The following is a 19,218-nucleotide window of genomic DNA, read 5'->3' on the forward strand; positions in this document are numbered from 1 at the left end:
ATCCTAGTATGGACTGAGGCTGGAGGCAAGGTCTCCTGCCAGACTGGAGCAGCAGTCCTGGGCCTCTGTAGCTTAGAGAGAACCTGGCCCTGATCATACTTTGTTCAGAATTTCTGTTCTTCTATACCATGTCCTTAAAGAGGACAGTCTAAACGATACCATTTGACCAGTTAAACATGTCTGCCGTGCATGGATTTCTCTCTGCAGTCAGAGGAAGCACCAGAAGGCTTCTCTTCTGTTTGAAGAAGATGCTGTTAACGGAGGACCGTTCTTCAGCTCCCAGCCGACACGTGTTCCTTCAGCAGCTAAAACCACAGCGGTACCTCCTTTTCCTGCTTAACTTCAATACAGATGATTTACTGAATGGCATTGTTGTAGCAAGGCAGGCTTTCTCATAACACATTAACTAGGGCCTTTAGGTTAGATGAGTTCCAACAAATTTATAGTAGGATTAAGGTGGTTGGAATTTTGGGCTTAAAACTACTTGGCTTCATTAGGTTAAAATGATACTCTGAAATAGAGTCTGAGTGCTGCCTTGGCTGGAGCTGGGGTTGGGCCTGCTCAGACTGTGCTCTGAGTATTACTGAAGGGTTTTGAGTATGGTCCTAGGAATGGAAATCCTGGTCCTATTGAAATCAGTGGCAGAGTTTCCATTGACTTCAATAGGTGCAGGATTTTCCCCTGTGTCAGACCCGCCAAACTCTGATTCTACACTTGTGGCTATAATTCTCCCGCCCCTCACCCCCCCCCCCATAGGGTTTCTGATATCAGCCAGGTTCCTATTTATCCTAGACCAGTGTGCTGATTGTAGTAATAAACACTCTGCCACCCAATGCCATCATATCTGTAGTGCCAACCCCAAAACACTGCTCTGAGTATCTACCATAGAATCTACTGTGGCCTGCCACATAATAGCCCCTACACCTCTCCTTTTCACAAGCCCACTTGCCATGTGTGGACCACAGGCTTCTCCCATCTGTTGAGCCACTGGGAACAAGAGAAGCCCTGTTTACCTATCTGCTGTCCCATGTGGGCCAGAGACCCCACTCCCTCATAGATAGACCTTTTATATGTATCCATCTGTGCGCTTATGTGCCAGATCTCCGTGTGTGAGTAGTAACATCCTTTCATTTCCCAGGAAAAAGCAAAAATGCCTCAGGCGCCACCTTCATTATTTGATGAAGAGAAGAAAAAGGAGGATTTGCTGGACACATCAAAGACTGAACTGGTAGAAGAGAAGTCAGGACATTCAGAGGAGCATAGAGCAGTTCCTGTGACTGGAGGAACAGAGGTTGCAGGGCAGCAGAAAAAGGAAAAGGTAAGGGCTACTTTTTTAGTTAGAGATTTGGCAAATGTTCTTTTAATCTCTTTAACAGTGCATTTTGTAGAATTGACCAGTTGGTTGAAACAATCGTAAAGAATAAAATTGTCAGACACATAGAAGAACATAAATTGTTGGGCAAAAGTCAACATGGTTTCTGTAAAGGGAAATCATGTCTTACTAATCTATTAAGAGTTCTTTGAGGGGATCAACAAACATGTGGACAAAGGGGATCCAGTGGACATAGTGTACTTAGATTTCCAGAAAGCCTTTGACAAGATCCCTCACCAAAGGCCCTTATGTAAATTAAGCTGTCATGGGATAAGAGGGAAGATCCTTTCATGGGTTGAGAACTGATTAAAAGACAAGGAACAAAGGGTAGGAATAAATGGTAAATTTTCAAAATGGAGAGGGGTAAGTAGTGGTGTTCCCCAAGGGTGAGTCCTAGGACCAATCCTATTCAATTTATTCATACATGATCTGGAGAAAGGGGTAAAAAGTGAGGTGGCAAAATTTGCAGATGATACTGAACTGCTCAAGATAGTTAAGACCAAAGCAGACTGTGAAGAACTTCTAAAAGATCTCTCAAAACTAAGTGATTGGGCAACAAAATGGCAAATGCAATTTAATGTGGATAATATAAAGTAATGCACATTGGAAAAAATAACCCCAACTATACATACAATATAATAGGGGGCTAATTTAGCTACAACTAATCAGGAAAAAATCTTGGAGTATTGTGGATAGTTCTCTGAAGATGTCTACGCAGTGTGCAGCGGCAGTCAAAAAAGCAAACAGGATGTTATGAATCATTAAAAAGGGGATAGAGAATAAGGTAGGGAATACCTTATTATCCTTATATAAATCCATGGGACGTCCACATCTTGAATACTGCATATAGATGTGGTCTCCTCATCTCAAAAAAGATATACTGGCATTAGAAAAGGTTCAGAGAAGGGGTTTGGAACGAGTCCCATATGAGGAGAGATTAAAGAGGCTAGGACTTTTCAGCTTGGAAAAGAGACCAAGAGGGGATATGATAGAGGTATAAAAAATCATGAGTAATGTGAAAAAAATGAATAAGGAAAAGTTATTTACGTGTTCCCATAATATAAGAACTAGGGGCCACCAAATGAAATTAATAGTCATCAGGTTTAAAACAAATAAAAGGAAGTTTTTCTTCACATAGCGCACAGTCAACTTGTGGAACTCCTTGCCTGAGGAGGTTGTGAAGGCTAAGACTATAACAGGGTTTAAAAGAGAACTGGATAAATTCATGGAGGTTAATTCCATTAATGGCTATTAGCCAGGATGGGGCTGACCCAGTACGGCCATTCTTATGTTTAACAGCCTCTAATTCTGGTCTGCACAACATGTGGCCCACGTGAGCTCACTGTGCAGCCTGCGGGCAAGTGGCGGAGTGGGGCTGCTGAGGGGCATGGGGGGCCCACCTCACAGCCCCATGTGCATGCGCCGCCCTAACAGCCAGAACTGCACGTGTCTCCGTCTCCCGCTCCCCTTGCCTGGCGTACAGTGAGTGCGTTGTTTCTGGGGCCCGCTGAGGTGGAAAGCACCGAGCATGAGGCAGAGCCGGTAAGTGCCAAGCGAGAGGAGGAGCCGCCAGCCTAGGTGGGGGTGGGACTGGGCTGAGACCCCCCCCAGCCCCTCTTCGGTTGGGGGTGGGGCAGCTACTGCGCTGGTTGGTCCCAGGGTGGCCTCTGTAGTGATTTAGGGGTTGGGGGTGTTGAACTGTCTGTGAGCAGCCAGGAAATTGTGTGTGTATGCACCTGCCCTACCCCGACTGCTGCCCTCTTCCTTGGTCCAGGGACCTTGCCCCTCCCCAGCCCCATCAACTGCCCTGCCCCTAGGCTCCCTGCGGCCCCTGTGTTTGTGTGTTGGACAGTCACATCCAATCCCTTCACACTGCCCCCCTTTCCCCTCTCCTTAATTCATAGCCCCAGAAAATCCCTTCAGACTGTCTCCCTTTTCCCCTCCCCTTAGTTCATGGGGGGATCCCTCATTAAATTTGCAAGGTAATTATGAAAAGTACAAATGTTTTCTTTCAACGGAACAGGTATTGTTCATTTTTCCATGATTCATAAAATTAAAATGATCATTTGCTTTAATTGAAAAATTCTTAATAAAGTCCCAAACCCTCTTCTCCCCCACCCCATCCCAACCCAACCCCTTAACCTTCCTTTGCGGCCCACAGCTGTTTGGCAGGGTGTTGCTGGGGAAGGAGGGGTTGTTTCCTTGGGGCTGGGCGGCGCTGGGGCGGAGGATGTGTTTTGGGGGGGGATCCTCGCCCGCACAACTCATAAAGCAGCCTGCTCTAGATGTTCCATGCTTAGCAGTAGTCGCCCTCTTTCAAAATTTGTTGGCCACCAAAATCATGCTTGGACCAAAATGGCAAACTGAATAATTGCTGTTTTTAAAAATGTTTCCAATGGGTCATGCAGAGAAATGCCTCAGCATGCGAAACATCAGACTCACAGGTGCAGTATTCCTTTCCAAATGTGAACTGGATGAGCTGCCTTAGTGTGTGTGCGTGAATGCGCATGCGCGCACACACACTTTGCAATAAACCCAGGAACTGTTGTGATGCTATTGAAACATCCTATTTACATGCATCACTCTAATGTGTCCATGGGACTATAGACCTGCTAAAACCATGAGTTTCTGCTTTTGGCAGCAATATTTGCTAACTGAGATTGTCTCAAGTGTAATGTTGGAAAGGATCAGCCAAATGTAGGCCAACTCCCAGTTCAATTAATGTTGTGGGAATTATTGGGCAATGACTTTCTAGGTACTTAGTTTGTTAGCAACATTATGTGCTCGTAGAAAACTACTCTGAGCATATCTAACAATCATATAGTGCTTTCCGCTTGGGAGGATCCCAAATGATTTAATAAAGTAGCAGCATAGCTATTGACAAACAGCCATCTCTGTAGGGGAGCAGAAGCAGCCAGCCTAAAAAAACTCCAAACAAACCCTGATGCACAACATGCTGAACAACAGGACTAGGGTGCAGGGTACTGACGCAAACCTGTGCTCTTCTGCAGGAGGGCCATCAGATCTGTGAGGCCCTCAAGTAATGCATATGGCACTCCTTTTTATCTGCCTGGGAAGGGTGGGTGCATTTAGCTGTTTGCCATGTTACTGGATCCCAGAGTTCTGGACACGTCAAACATCCAAACCAAGATAATCCAGCAAACTAGCACCAAATTCCAGTCTCTGTTTTTTGTTTTTACAGTTGGATCCTTTCGTGGCATCGTCTTTGGGGCCTATCAGTAATTTGGATCTGTTCACGGCCTCTCCACCATTGCTGGAGAAAGAAGCCAAAATCAGGGCTAAGAATGTGCTGAGCTTGTTTGAAGAGGAGGAAGAGGAGAAAATGGAAGTTCAAGACATCAGTAAGATTGAGCAGAAAGAAGTAAGGAAGGTGAGCAAAGAGCAAACTGGCTCCCTGGCTTGCCTGTCTCCCTCTAACCCCCTCTCCTTGCAGTGTTCCTGCTCCTTTGTCTCACCTGCTGTCTAGAACAGCCGTTCTGTGTTTCTGCTTCATCAGCGCTTCCCGATCCTGTCTGAAACCAGCTTTACTTGGCTGCCTGTTCCTCTGGAGCTCTCTTCTGTAATCAAGCTCACTGTATCTAGCTCTAACTCTGCAGTGTGTTTCTAGGGGATGGGGTGTGTGTGCGTGCGTGTGTGCTACCTGAAATTTAAACAGTTACTTTAAACAAGGCTGCCTGGGGTTGGCCTGGCACATAGGACCAGAGCTCAGATCCTGAGATTGCTGTGGTGGGAGGGGCTGGGAATGCAGAGGTGCTTCTGATATCTCCCTTCACCACTCCCTCCCCTCCTCACATCTGAGCAGGTGGATCTAACAGGAGCCATTTCCCATTCTGAAAGGGGAGCTTAGCTCCGAGCAACCCGTATATAAGTGGTATGTGAACCCTGAGAACCCGTTATGCCTTCCCAGGACAAAGTACTGTAACTCACACCTCTGTGCCAGTGAGCCCGACCTGGTATCTCCACCACTACACTCTGACGGGTGTTGCACCGAGGGGCAGGAGAGCACAGAGTTCTTTTCTGCCGGGGCACTATAGGAGCTCTGCCAAGGCAAGGCTGGCCTGCTGATACCCTGAATCAGCCCATCTTACCGCTGCCGCTTTCAAGCAGACACTGCAGCATTCCTCACGTTACATTGCCAGGGTCTGCAAGGCTGGACCCGGTGCACTGTGTGTGCATGTACTAATAGTTTTTTAATACAGAACTACAATTAGGAGAACTTGTGAACAACTTCATTCATTTGAATGCAGTGGGCCCCAACATGCTAAAAAGTCTGAGTTGGATGGGATGGGCAGAACTGATGGAAAAAACTCTGCCTCCAGCCCCCACCTGTTGAAACCAGGTGGCTGAGGGCCTGAGGATTCCTGCTGTGGGGCATCCCAAGTACACCAGATATATTGTGAGGTACTTGATGTACTCTCCAGTAGACTGAGACACATAATAGATTTTTTTTTTCAGTTCACTGGCAGTTTTGAAAAGTTGGGTGGAAATTTGGTTTTGTTTTAACACTAAAAATGTTTAGGCTTTCAGGCAGCTTGAGAAAAGCAAGCAAAGGATTCAAGAAACAAGGTGTGGTGGCAGGTCTTGGTTATGAGCTATAGCGCAGTGGTTAGGGTTGCGAGCTAGCATGTGGGAGGCCCAGGTTCAATTGGGCGGGAGGGATAGCTCAGTGGTTTGAGCATTGGCCTGCTAAACCCAGGGTTTTGAGTTCAGTCCTTGAGGGGGCCACTTAAGGATCTGGGGCAAAAATCAGTACTTGGTCCTGCTAGTGAAGGCAGGGAGCTGGACTCAATGACCTTTCAAGTTCCCTTCCAGTTCTAGGAGATTGGTATATCTCCAATTATTTAATTTAATTTTTAATTTTAATTCTCCTCTTTCTGATGTGAAGAAGGAATTTGAATTTGGGTCTCTCCCCGGGCAGGAGAATGCCGTAAACTATGGGATATTCTGATGTGGGGATCTTGCATCTCTCCTATAGAGAAACTTATATAAATAAACAAACTCAACTGTAAATAAGGCCCTTCATTTTCAGTTTAAACTGATTTTTACCGAAAAATCCCTGGTTTTACAAAAAGTATTCATGTTTTTCCAGTGTTCACCCTACTTTTGAATCATTCAAATATGTTAAAAAAAGAAACTTGTTTTATTAGGAAGATACAATACATTCCATGAGTTATGTATTACGATAATACATAAGTCTGTGTGTGTGTATGCAAAGTTGCCTATTGAAGTAAGGCTATGTATTAATCTAGAAGATGCACACAAGAAACCAACAGGTGTTCATGCAAGCTCTGAAGTGCACGCGCATCTGAATGTACTGATGAATCTCGTGTACACATTTCAAGCTGTTAGCAGATGATGGTTTAAAGATCTAACACACTAAAATGGAAAGAAAATGAAAATCTGTATATATTTTAGAACATGGAGTATTCAAAAGTTTAAAAAAAACAAACAGGAGAAAAGGATGGAGTTGAATGTATGTGCTGCACGTGGTGTGGCTCAATTATTAAATGTAAGTATAGGCTAATAGTTCTAAGTCTACAACAGTAAATTGTTTGTTCAAATGAAAAGTTTTATCTGAGGATTAGAGAGAGAGTGTTAAACTCAGAGGTGGCATTGTGTTTTGAGTTCTGTTTTAATTCTGCAGCAAACCACATTAAATTACATTAGTCAAAGCATTAATCTGTTTTTTCCCCTATCCTTCAGTCTACTAAAATAAAACCAATATTTACCCAGAAAAATTAATTTTTCACTGATTTTTTTTTTCACTTGCTTTTGTTGCTGTTGCAATAAAACATGGATTAAATTCCTGGGGAAAAATAAAATAACAGAAAATGAAGGACCCTAACTATAAATAAATTACTGAATAGTCACTGGAGCGGGGATTTAACCTTGGGTCTCCCATATCATAGGTGAGTGCCCTAACCACTGGACTACAGAGGAATTTACACTGGGTTTCTCTGGCCCAATGACTGTAGAATTGTAGGGCTGGAGGAACGTTGCGGAGTCATCGAGTCCAGCCCCCTGCGCTGAGCCAGAACCAAGTAAACCTAGAACATCCCTGACAGGCGTTTGTCCAGCCCATTCTTAACAACCTCCAGTGATTGGGGCTTCCACAGCCTCCTTGGAAGCCTGTTCCAGAGCTTAACTTCCCCTAGAGTTAGACAGTTTTTCCAACTATGAATTGCTCCATGCTTTACGCTCAGTGTCGCTGCAGTAATTTGCAGTGGGTGTGTTCATGTTGGTGTCTGAATCTGCCTTCTGGAGCCCAGTCTCCAGGTCTGTTTTACATCAATAAGTGACTACCAGAATTGACATCTGTTAGACTTCCCGTTGCTGAGGGCTTGTGTTAAATAGGTGAGTTGTATTGTTAAACTGGTGCTTAAATCAGTTTAATTAAACTAATACAAACCTCTGTGTGAACACTTATATCTAAGCCAGGGTTAAATCTTTTTGTTGAATTGTGTGCTGCAGGGGGCTTAGTTCAGTTAATTTGATTTGATTAGTTAAACTGTACAACTGTGCCTGTGTGTATAAAGACCAGCCTGGCTTGCAATCCCACTTCATTAGTGTATGAGTGTGACATGGGGAACAAACTGTTAGTGGATTTTGTAACTGTGTGTGGGGGTTTTTCTCCCCTTCCCTCAGCCTGCTGAGAAGAGCTCTCATTCCAAAAGCACTGGAGTGTTTCAGGATGAGGAACTTCTCTTCAGTCATAAGTTACAGAAAGACAATGATCCTGATGTTGATCTCTTTGCCAGGTCCAAGAAATCAGGGGTGAGTTCAAAGCCCTGTTCTCAACCTGTTATTTAAAAATGGATTGTTTTGAAATGTACAAATTGTAATGTTGCTCTGATGTCCCTTACTCCAGTGTTCTGGATAAGGTCGCTGACCACAAGAGAGAACAGAGTAAATGTGGATGCAGTAATCAGCAGCTAGAAATGTGGCTTTGACCTAGGTGGCATTCTGTATTTATTTCAGTCTGCAAAACTCCGTGTGAAGCTGTCATCTGCAGGGGGGCTCTTTGGAGATGATGATGAGGATGATCTCTTCAGTATTGCTAAAGCAAAGCCTCCGGTACTTGCCTTTTTATTGTAAATGACTTCTTTAAAAGATGTAGAAAAAAGGTGTGCGGGGGGGGGGGGGGGGAAGGGACATAGATTTCTAAGTGAAATCAGTTGTGTTTAGAATAGAAACTTGTTAAAGTGACTCTCTTCAGTTAGTGGAAGCTTGGTCAACAGACCTGTTCCCTGTGTGTATTCAGGTTCACATCAGCTGATTTTAGTGACAAATGTATGTTTTTTTTATTGCTTGGGTTTTTTTTGGAGGGTATGGTTTTTTGGTTTTGTTTTCTGTTTTACTTCTGCTGAGTCAGCAAAGCTACAGGAGAATGAGTTGCACTCTGTTTCTCCTTGTGCATCATCAATGAAACTGGCTGTTTCAACTGGTCAGAGTTGTGCAAAATCATTGGGGCAGTAGAGTTGCCCTTGGTTCACTAAGGTCCTGACTTGTTCTGTAGAACCTTTACAAAGGTGACACTGTGTGAGATGGCAAGAACTCCAGTCTTGCTTCTTGATTCCCGGGCGAGTTTGCACAGGTGACCGTTCACAAGGTGGTTTAATAAGCCGAGCCCACTTGATATGAAAAGTAGAGTTCATAAACATGGACGCCCACAATGCCGCCACTTAGTCACTTTTCATCCTAGAACCGCACTTGCCATAAAACAGCCTGTGAACTATTTTGAATTACTGTGCTATGGTTAGAACTTATTTTTTTTCCTAAAGCAACTGACTTTTGTTGGGGAAACTAATAAAAATCAAATCTGGAACTGACTAGACTTCTTTGACCTAGAAATTCAGAAGAACAAGGAGTCTAACAATCCCTCCCTTCCCATCTTCCTCACAATTAATTATGGTGTATTTAAAAATACTAACACTATTGTTCTACAGGTGTGTGTGTGTGTGTGTGTTTGTGTGTGTGTGTATACACAGAGAATCTGTAGTTATATAAAACATGCACAAGGAGATGTTATGGTTGAGCTAACAATCTTTAATGATAAGATGACTTTGAGGGAAGAGGAGGGAATGAGCTATATGAGCTCTTTCAGTCCTACAGTTCTATGATTACCCTTCACACTCTTTGACTTCTGTATATTCAACTAGCAAATTAATTGTGTGTTAGTGGGTGAGTTTCCATTCTCCCCCCGCCCCTTTCTCTGAAGAATCCACACTGTGTAGAGCTCTTATTTACCTGGTTGATTTATGGACAACTCCATTAACAGTCAATTATAAACCTTCCCCAAGCTTCCTCCGCAATCATTACTGTGTCTCGGATTTTCCCTGTAGGACTTCTCTGTTCCAGACCTTAGTTCCCTCAGTCCAGAGATCCAATCCTTGTTACCTGCTTGGACCTTAGAGATGCACTTGCTAGTATAACTTGCCAGTAGTTCCCTTTGTGCATGACTCAGAAGAACTCTCCTCACCCACAAATAATATCCTTGGAAACCTTTTGCAGATTGGCTTAATATAAGGCCTTAAGTTAGTTTTAATGACAAACTCCAGGCACAACATTTAGGGACCAGTCAGGGATGGTATGGTCTACAGCATGAGCAAGAGCAGACAAGCAGGGTTCTGGATGGTCTCTGTTAAACTCTTAGCAGTTCTGAGTGCATTTGCTAACTTTAAGAATTCTTAGGCTTTAAAATATACTGAACCTATTTTTCTTTAACTTTAATCTTACTTTACATCTCGATCCATTTTCAAGTGATATAATGTTGGCAGACTAATTTGGAAAAGGGTACACTGAACTAATAATCACACCTAGGATCGGGTTTACCAAAATTATGAGCATTTGGCACATAATTAACTCTTTTTAAAATCAAGCGAAGAGCCAGTCTTCAGCGAGGGTGTGCGTATTTAAAGCCCTTCCTTCTGTTGCCTTATGTGAGGGATTTATGTCATGTTAGGAGTTAACTTTTTGTCAAGCTAGAAGAGATTGATTGATTAGAATTCAGAAGGTACAGGAAGGCATACAGTGTGCACAAGACTATAGTCTTTTACCTGCCCATAAAAGAAAATTATGACGTAAAATATTTTTGCAGACTCATTTTAAAAATTTTTTCTAATTTCAGAAAGCAGAAAAGAAAACAGTAGTGAAAAAGGACAGCTCTGGCCCTTCTCTGGAGAGCATTAAGGGTCTGGAGAATATACCGAGTGCCAAACAAGATGAGGTACCTAAACCAGAAACCACTGAGGTAAGCATCTAAGTTCAATGGTTTAAACAAAGCAAGCAGAAGAGGGTTTGTTGGTTTTGTTGTGAAAACTGATCATGGAGACTAACTCTTTGCCTCATCCGTGGCATAGCAGCATGACTTGCTGTAACTCATAAGATTACATTTAATATTGTAGTTGGGAAAACTAGAACAGCAGTTTCCTTTCCTAAAACATTGAGGCATTCTCTTTCACTGGGTTTAAAAAGCTGTTGAATCAGAACAGTAGCGTATTACACCCGCTTAGCCCTGGGCTATATGAATACACCAGGCGCAGGGCAATGGAGAATTGGGCCCACTGACAATGATTTAGTGAAAAATGAAGATTTATTGACCTTCCCCTCCTGCTTGCATCCTCTTAAAAAAAATCTGTTTCTCTCATGGACATGAGCTTTAATATTTGGTTAGGGTTAGAAGAAACTTTCTTACCTAATGACACCTGCATCCTTCCCCCTGTCCCCACATCCCCTCCCATGTTCAGCACCCTGTCCTGAATTTTATTGTTCGCTAATAAGACTCCTACTCCTGTTGGCCCTGCAGAGCCAACGCAGCTCTGGGAGAGGCAGCTGGATTGTGTTCTGGCTTGTGCCTCAACTGAATTATCAATTAGATTCCAGCCGTAGCATCTTGTAACTAGATGGAGGAGGCTCGGCTGAGTTTGCAGGGCTGGCAGTTAGAGAGCCCATCTTTTTACTTGTAATTTGAGCACCCCTGATGTGGAGACGCCGAGGCCTGGTCTACACTACAGGGTTAGGCCAATGCAAGGCACCTTATGTCAACCTAATCATGTCAGTGTCTAGACTACAATGCTGCTTCCGCCAGAGTAAGTCCCCTGCTATGCCGACATCACTTCCCATGAGAGGTGTAACGTTTTTGTCGGTGTAGTGAGGGTGATGCAGTGTCCCTGTAGACACTGAGTTACTTACATTGCCTGATTGGGGCTGACAGCTGGAGTCCCATCCCAGTAGCCCCAGTGCTGACAGCCCAAGCTGTCAGCCAGGCACTGGGCTCACACTGGGGGCCCCCCTCGACCCCAGTGCTAATAGCCCAACCTGCCAACCTGTCAGCACCGGGGCAGCTGGGCTGCTGCTGTCAGTGCCACACTTCAATCGCTGGAAGTGCTGCTATTAAGAATGCTCACTCCCAACAGAAGGCATGAGCGTGGATGTGAATCACCGCTTTAATTACTGTGGTGACTATATATTGATGTAAGTTTGATTTTAATTTTGTAGTGTAGACAAGCCCTGAGAAATGCACATTTTTCTGGCCCTGTAAACTGGCCCGTCCTGGTCTCTGGACAGATGCCAGCCTGAGGAGACCGAACTGCTGGATCCCAGATGCTTCTAAGCCCCGTCGGACCGGTTGCTGTTTTCTAGCTCTGGGTCTCTTGGGAGCACTCTAGGGACACATCCCGTGTTGACACCCTTCTTGGGCAGTAGCATCGCACAGTCTGGCTCCCTTTAGACCCCGAAACCAGTGCCCTGGCCCTCCTGAACCACCAGTTACTTAAACATGTCCCCTTCTCCATTCCGAAGAGTCCCCCTGGCTGTGGCAACTCTAGTTACCTGGTTACCCTTTCAGGGGCCACATGGCAGTAAAGCAGGGCTCATGGGCTTAACAAAGGGGTATTTTCGCTCTTACAAAAGCAAACAAATGTTAAGGATCTATAGAAAGCAACACACTCCTGAGGGGAATTGCCTTCAGTCCGATGTCACCACTCTTGTGAGTTGTGAGTTTCGGCCAAGTTCTTGGGCCAGACAGCTCTTCTTGGTGGCCTTGCTTCTGCTGCTGTCTGGCCTCCCTTACATAGAGAAAGCACCCCTTTATTAAAATCTGTCCCCTGTTTCTCAATGTGCTGCAGGCTGGGTGTAGGTTTAGGCTCTAGTCCCTAGTCAGCCTTTGGAGAGTGTTGTTGAGTCATTGTCCCTACTGGAGAAAACCCAATGTTCTAGTGAGCAAGAGCCATTCTGTGTTGATGGCCCTTAATTGCTCTGTCACAGCTTCTCCAACACAGTCTGTCCAAGGAGCATCAAGGCCCGCTGCCCTGCATTCGTAATGGAGGTTACAGTCACGAACGGTGTGTACGATTTGAAGTTCACAATTTGACATGAACAGGCCTATTCTCAAGCTGTATGCAGTGTTGTTCTAGCTATATTGGTCCAAAGATATCCTCAAGCTGTCAACTCACTTTTTAGAGTTGAAGTAAGTGGAACAAGAAAATGGCTTGAACTGAAGTGTTTTGGGTGTCCTTTTAGCTCTGTTGTTTTTCAGCTTGAATATTAGTGATCTAGAGTTTCCTTGTGCCTCCTGGTGGCTCAGCTTACTGACGATGTCAAAATTGGGTACACTGATATATTCTGATTTTAGTTGTTTAAAGATCTAATTGTCTGCAAGGGGGATGGCATAGGAAACAGCGGACGGATTTGAGCATGAGCTAGCATAAAATGGAATCTAAAAATTATAAAGCAGCTTTGCATTGCTGGGCAAAACTGAGTGTTGTGAGGATGAAGAGGGACTTGAGGCTTTGACAGCAGCAATGTGACAATGGAAATGCAATGAAGAAAGCCGGTGGGGTCTTTTTTCAGGCACCTTCAATTGTGCTAGGTTCCTTGTAATCAAACACATAGCCCCTGCCCTAGAGAGCAATCCTCTTGACTTGACAGTACATGAGTGGGTCATCAACAGATGTAGGGAGGAGGGAAAAGGTGGTGACAAAAAGTTGATGCAGTTATGTGTACATCATGTACATACCTTGATGGCCTGGCTCCTTTTAAATGGGTACCCATCCTTTCCTTTGCTGCTTGGCAGCAGTGAGTTTTGGGGAGGGAATTGAATGAGGAGGGGGAAGCCTAGACTGTCAGACTTGAGTGTTCCATGCATACTGGGCAGCAGGGAAAGAGAGATCCCCTTGGCTCAAAGAGAAGATGAAGACAGTAACGTGGTTGGCAGCACTGGCGTGACAAGATGCCATGTGGGAGGAAGTGAAAGGAGATCAGATCAGGTATGTAAGCAGGAGTTCGGTGCTGTTTGGCCTCGGGGACCAGGACAAGACATGGCAATAGCTGCCTGCCTGCGGGGGCCGCAGGGAGATGAAGTTAAGGGTTAACTGTGTGGGCTTTCGGAATGAAAAGCGCTATGCTGAGAACCAAGTATTCATTACAAGGTCACCTCTCCAGCTCTTGCTGAGTAGTCGGAGGGACCAGAACTAGCTTCTTCCCTCTAGATATGTTAAAATGCAGGCTCCAATCAGCGTGAAGATTTTTATCTCATTTATCCAGCTGATTTTTAATCCAGTGTAATTTTGTGCAGAAATCCACAGGTCCTGCTCTCATTAAAACCAAAGAGCCCTCGTCTCGGATTGGAAAACTACAAGTAATTATTTTATTGGCATTTTGACTCTGTCTCTTTCAAAGAAAAAAAATCTTCCCTGCCTCACTAATGGCACTTTATTTTTTTAAAAACTCCTCTTTACTTCATCTTCTCAGGCCATGTCTACATCTAAAATTTTGCAGCGCTGGTTGTTACAGCTGTATTAGTACAGCTGTATAGGGCCAGCGCTGCAGAGTGGCCACACTTACAGCAACCAGCGCTGCAAGTGGTGTTAGATGTGGCCACACTGCAGCGCTGTTGGGCGGCTTCAAGGGGGGTTCGGGGAACACGAGAGCAAACCGGGAAAGGAGACCAGCTTCGCCGCGGTTTGCTCTCGCGTTCCCTGAACCCCCCTGCAAACCGCAGGGAAGGAGACCTGCTTGCTCGGGGGTTCGGGGAACGAGAGAGCAAACCGGGAAAGGAGACCAGCTTCGCCGCGGTTTGCTCTCTCGTTCCCCGAACCCCTCTGCAAACCGCAGGGAAGGAGACCTGCTTGCTCGGGGGTTCGGGGAACGAGAGAGCAAACCGGGAAAGGAGACCAGCTTCACCGCGGTTTGCTCTCGCGTTCCCCGAACCACTCTGCAAACCGCAGGGAAGGAGACCTGCTTGTTCGGGGAACGTGAGAGCAAACCGGGAAAGGAGACCAGCTTCGCCGCGGTTTGCTCTCGCGTTCCCCGAACCACCCAGCAAACCGCAGGGAAGGAGACCTGCTTGCTCGGGGTTCGGGGAACGCGAGAGCAAGCTGGGGAAGGAGACCAGTTTGATTACCAGAGGCTTCCTCAGGTATGCTGGGATACCTGCTTATTCCACGGAGGTCAAGAAAAGCGCTGGTAAGTGTCTATACTTGATTACCAGCGCTGGATCACCAGCGCTGGATCCTCTACACCTGAGACAAAACGGGAGTACGGCCAGCGCTGCAAACATGGAGTTGCAGCGCTGGTGGTGCCCTGCAGATGTGTACACCTCCTAAGTTGCAGCGCTGTAACTCCCTCACCAGCGCTGCAACTTTCTGATGTAGACAAGCCCTCAGGCTTCTTTCCAGACGCAGTTGATTTTCAATTGTTGCTTTCTATATACTGCATGTTTAATGCTTTTTTTCTTGTGTTCAGTATGGAGGCTGATTCTGGGCAGCGGTATCTGTAATTTTTCATCTGAATTGAGGGGGACTGTTCCCTAACTTACTGTAACTTCAGCACTGCTTTTCTCAAGCATGTACAGAAACTTGTTGGACAGTTGGCCATGAATTGCTTGTAATTCAGTATTACAGTAGCATCTTTTCAGAGCCCCATTACGTTAAGCTCTGTGAAAACCGAGTGAGACAGGTAAAGGATAAATGAAGGTGCAGAAAGGGAGGCACAGAAGGGTGAAGTGACTTGGACAAGATCAGTGACAGAGCTAGAATAGAACCCAAACTCCTGAGTCTTAGCCTAGTGTCCTACCCACTAGACCATGCTGTTTCTTTGGTACACATCTGTCTCTACAGAAACACTAATGCAATTTTGTTCATGGTTTTTTAGGCTAATTTAGCTATTAACCCAGCAGCCTTACTACCCAGTGCAGTTCCTAAGATCTCCAGTGTGAAGCCTGCATTGCCAAATTTGGAGACTCCCTTGCACAAGCCAGATGGTATAAGAAGTGCTGAAACCTTTTCTGCTGCAGGAAACAGTGAGGAGGCTGGTGTGAGCTTTGATCATCCCATGCAAGTGGATATCTTGCACAATGCTAATAAGGTAATCTCTGTGCTTAGGTTCTAAGGTGCTTTCAGAGTGAATGAGTCAAATTGATATCAAAATTCAGTAGAGAACTGTGTGTTTTGAGCAGTGGTTATGTGATCTTAAAAATCTGGGTTTTATGGCCTGTGCCTTAAGTACTTTGCTGCATGTAGGGGTGGTTTGCTCAGTTGGGGTCTACAGAAGTAGAAGATTTTCCTCCTCTAACAAGACAACACTGTTTAGGCCACAGAAGGATAGCAGCTGTACTTCAGCATAACCCTCTGTCAAATCTAGTTGAGAGACAACTCCATTCTAATCCTTATAGAGGCATCTCTCCACGAAAAACCTTAAGGGCTACAGAAGAAACCAGTGATGCTGCTTTCAGTGCATAAAGAACTGGTTCTTTATGTCCCTGTTCTGTGGATAAAGAACATCGTTCTCCAGGGCATTCACTCTTGATTCCTGCCTGAGCAATAAATCCACTCTGGGTTGAGAGGGGGAAGTTGCTGCTCTGAAATGACCGCTCTTTCCCTCCTGAGTAGTTGGTTTTCCATTCATGCTGTTATTTTATTGACTGTAAATGCCATATTGTACTTAAGGGTTTAATGGATCTTTAAATGGAATTGAACCGAGCAACTAGAATTTCAGTGTGGGGGTTTATGGATCATAAATCTCTTGTTTTCAATAGAAGTGACTTGAACAAGATAATTGAGGGTCGTAACATTGATTTTTCTATCATAATTAGACTGATCATTAGTAGACAAGAAGCAGGAGGAAGCCACAAGGACTCAGCAGATGTTGCTATAATAATGGATGATATGACCCCTTAGTACTGGTGGGTTGTGGAGTTTACGAATTAGCACTAATCCATTGCCTTGCAGGAATCCTTATTTCCAGTGCCACATGCACTGTGCTGTGAAAACCCTTCTCTAATGCTATAAGCAGCATGATCTGTAAAGGGGAAAGGTTGTAGCACCTGAGTCTAGCCACAGAGGATGGGCTGCACAACCTCAGACTTCTCTTTAGGATGGGGAACCTCCACACTCATTTCTTCCCACACCGATCTGCGATAGATGTACGAGAGAGCACACTGTGAAATGTTCTTCATTTATCCCTTTGTGCTATTTTACCCAGTATTGTTGCTTCTTGGAGCCTTTAATTCTAGGTTAATCTTAAATTCCCTAAGATATAAAACAGTCCTAAAGTAATACACCCCTGTTCTTTGCCCCAAAAGGCTGAATCAAATCAACTGTCCCAGCATTCTCCCTCCCTTTTCAAACTACCCCCCTCCCCAGGGATCAGTCTTAAAGTCAACAAGGAGCCCGGTGGCACCTTAAAGACTAACAGATTTATTTGGGCATAAGCTTGTGTGTGTAAAAAAAACCTTGCTACTTCAGATGCATGGAGTGCAAGTTCCAGATTCAGGCATTATATAATGACACATGAAGAGAAGGGAGTTACCTCACCCGTGGAGAACCAGTGTTGACAGGGCCAATTCAATCAGGGTGGATGCAGTCCACTCCCAATAATAGATGAGGAGGTGTCAATTCCAGGAGAGGCAAAGCCTCTGTAATGAGCCAGCCACTCCCAGTCCCTATTCAAGCCCAAATTAATGGTGTTAAATTTTCAAATGAATTTTAGTTCTGCTGTTTCTCTTGAAGTGCGTCTCCCATCCACGTGGGATCACTACTCTCCAAACACACCCTTGTTAATACACAGACCTATGTCCCATGATAGACATATAACTACTGTGTTCCTCTCACAGATACAGAACCCCCCACCCTGAAGGCACAGCAAACCTGTGTGACTCTGCTTTCCGCTCAGGATAGCGCTCAGTAACATGGAGAATGTCGGTGCCCACCCTTACCTCCCCCCCAGCTCTGCAAAATCTCCCTGCCTGTACACGGTACTACAGGGACTAGAATAAAGCCTTCAGGTTTTTGCAGCAGCAGGGTGAACTGCAGGAGGCTGTACTTCAAATAAACGAAATTCAAAAGATCAGCTAAAATAGACAAATCTGTGTTCAGGTGTTAGATCATATGACTAATAAAATCTGAAATAAGTAGGAGGGACTGGACAACAAAATGGCAGATGAAAGTCAGTGCTGATAAATGCAAAGTAATGCACATAGGAAAACATAATCCCAACTATACATATAAGATAGTCTAAATTAGCTATAACTACTCAAGAAAGAGATCTTGGAGTCATTGTGGATAGTTCTCTGAAAACATGTGTTCAGTGTGTGGCAGCAGTCAAAAAAGCTAACAGAATGTTGGGAATCATTAGGAAAAGGACAGATAAAAAGACAGAAAATATCATATTGCCTCTATATAAATCTTGAATACTGCATGCAGATGTGGTCGCCCCATCTCAAAAAAGATATATTGGAATTGGAAAAGGTTCAGAAAAGGGCAACAAAAATTAGGAGTCTGGAACAGCTTCCGTATAAGGAGAAATTAATAACACTGGGACTTGTCAGCTTGGAAAAGAGACAACTAAGGGGAGATATGATAGAGGTCTATAAAAGCTTGACTGATGTAGAGAAAGTAAATAAGGACGTGTTATTTACTCCTCATAACACAAGAACTAGAAGTCACCAAATGAAATTAATAGGCAGCAGGTTTAAAACAAAAGGAAGTATTTCTTCACACAACGCACAGTCAACCTGTGGAACTCCTTGCCAGAGGATGTTGTGAAGGCCAAGACTATAGCAGAGTTCAAAAAGAACTAGATAAATTCATGGAGGATAGGTCCATCAGTGGTTATTAGCCAGGATGGGCAGGGATGGTGTCCCTAGCTTCTGTTTACCAGAAGCTGGGAATGGGTGACAGGGGATGGGTCACTTGATGATTACCTGGTCTGTTCATTCCCTCTGGACACCTGGCATTGGCTACTGTCAGAAGACAGGACACTGGTCTAGATGGGCCTTTTGTCTGACCAGTAAGGCCGTTATGTTCTTTTAAAAAAAAACAAAATACTGTTTTTTTTTTTCTTGGTTCTGTCAAAATCCTACTGCGAGACTGCTGCAGGATTGTAACCCAAGCCAATAAAGAACCTTCATACCAACACTTCACTTGTGTTAATTTTGCTTGTGTAATGTGACTAATGCTAATTAAGCAAGAACTGTCAAGGAAAGCTCTCTGCACTGAACTAAATAGCCTGTCTCAAAGGATTGATAGTTTGAACAGCAGCCAGTGGACTTGAGTTGTTCATTGATCTCGATGCAGGTGTTTTTTTTGCGATTGTTAATACTGTTATGGCACAAGGTTGAGGGTCAGGAGCCCTGAGTTTTATTCTGTATTCTGTCATTGACTCGCTCTGTGATCTGAGCACCCTGCTTTATCTGCCTGCCTCGGGTTTCTTGTGTTGCCGATCTACCTTACAGTGGGCGCTGAGGCAATCTGAAAGTTTGCAGAGTGTGGTGGCTCTAATATTAAATTTTCCTTAATGTTAATTAAATGTTCATGTAACAAAAAACT

The 19,218-nt window shown here is 44.5% G+C and overlaps 1 protein-coding gene across 4 annotated transcripts in view; it reads left to right on the forward strand.

Moving 5' to 3' along the window:
• WASHC2C (WASH complex subunit 2C) overlaps positions 1 to 19,218 on the forward strand; it is a 61,359-nt gene that overhangs the window by 35,723 nt on the left and 6,418 nt on the right. For 3 of the 4 annotated variants that reach the window (XM_030571024.1, XM_030571021.1, XM_030571022.1), the window contains 8 exons: positions 208 to 319; positions 1,139 to 1,318; positions 4,575 to 4,763; positions 8,039 to 8,167; positions 8,372 to 8,467; positions 10,521 to 10,643; positions 13,968 to 14,030; positions 15,545 to 15,757. In XM_030571024.1, the coding sequence (XP_030426884.1) occupies positions 208 to 319; positions 1,139 to 1,318; positions 4,575 to 4,763; positions 8,039 to 8,167; positions 8,372 to 8,467; positions 10,521 to 10,643; positions 13,968 to 14,030; positions 15,545 to 15,757 (1,105 nt within the window). The remainder of the gene's footprint in view (positions 1 to 207; positions 320 to 1,138; positions 1,319 to 4,574; positions 4,764 to 8,038; positions 8,168 to 8,371; positions 8,468 to 10,520; positions 10,644 to 13,967; positions 14,031 to 15,544; positions 15,758 to 19,218) is intronic. The other variant, XM_030571023.1, reaches the window with a different exon arrangement.

The sequence above is a fragment of the Gopherus evgoodei genome, chromosome 7, assembly GCF_007399415.2.
Source record: "Gopherus evgoodei ecotype Sinaloan lineage chromosome 7, rGopEvg1_v1.p, whole genome shotgun sequence".
NCBI lineage: Eukaryota > Metazoa > Chordata > Testudines > Testudinidae > Gopherus > Gopherus evgoodei.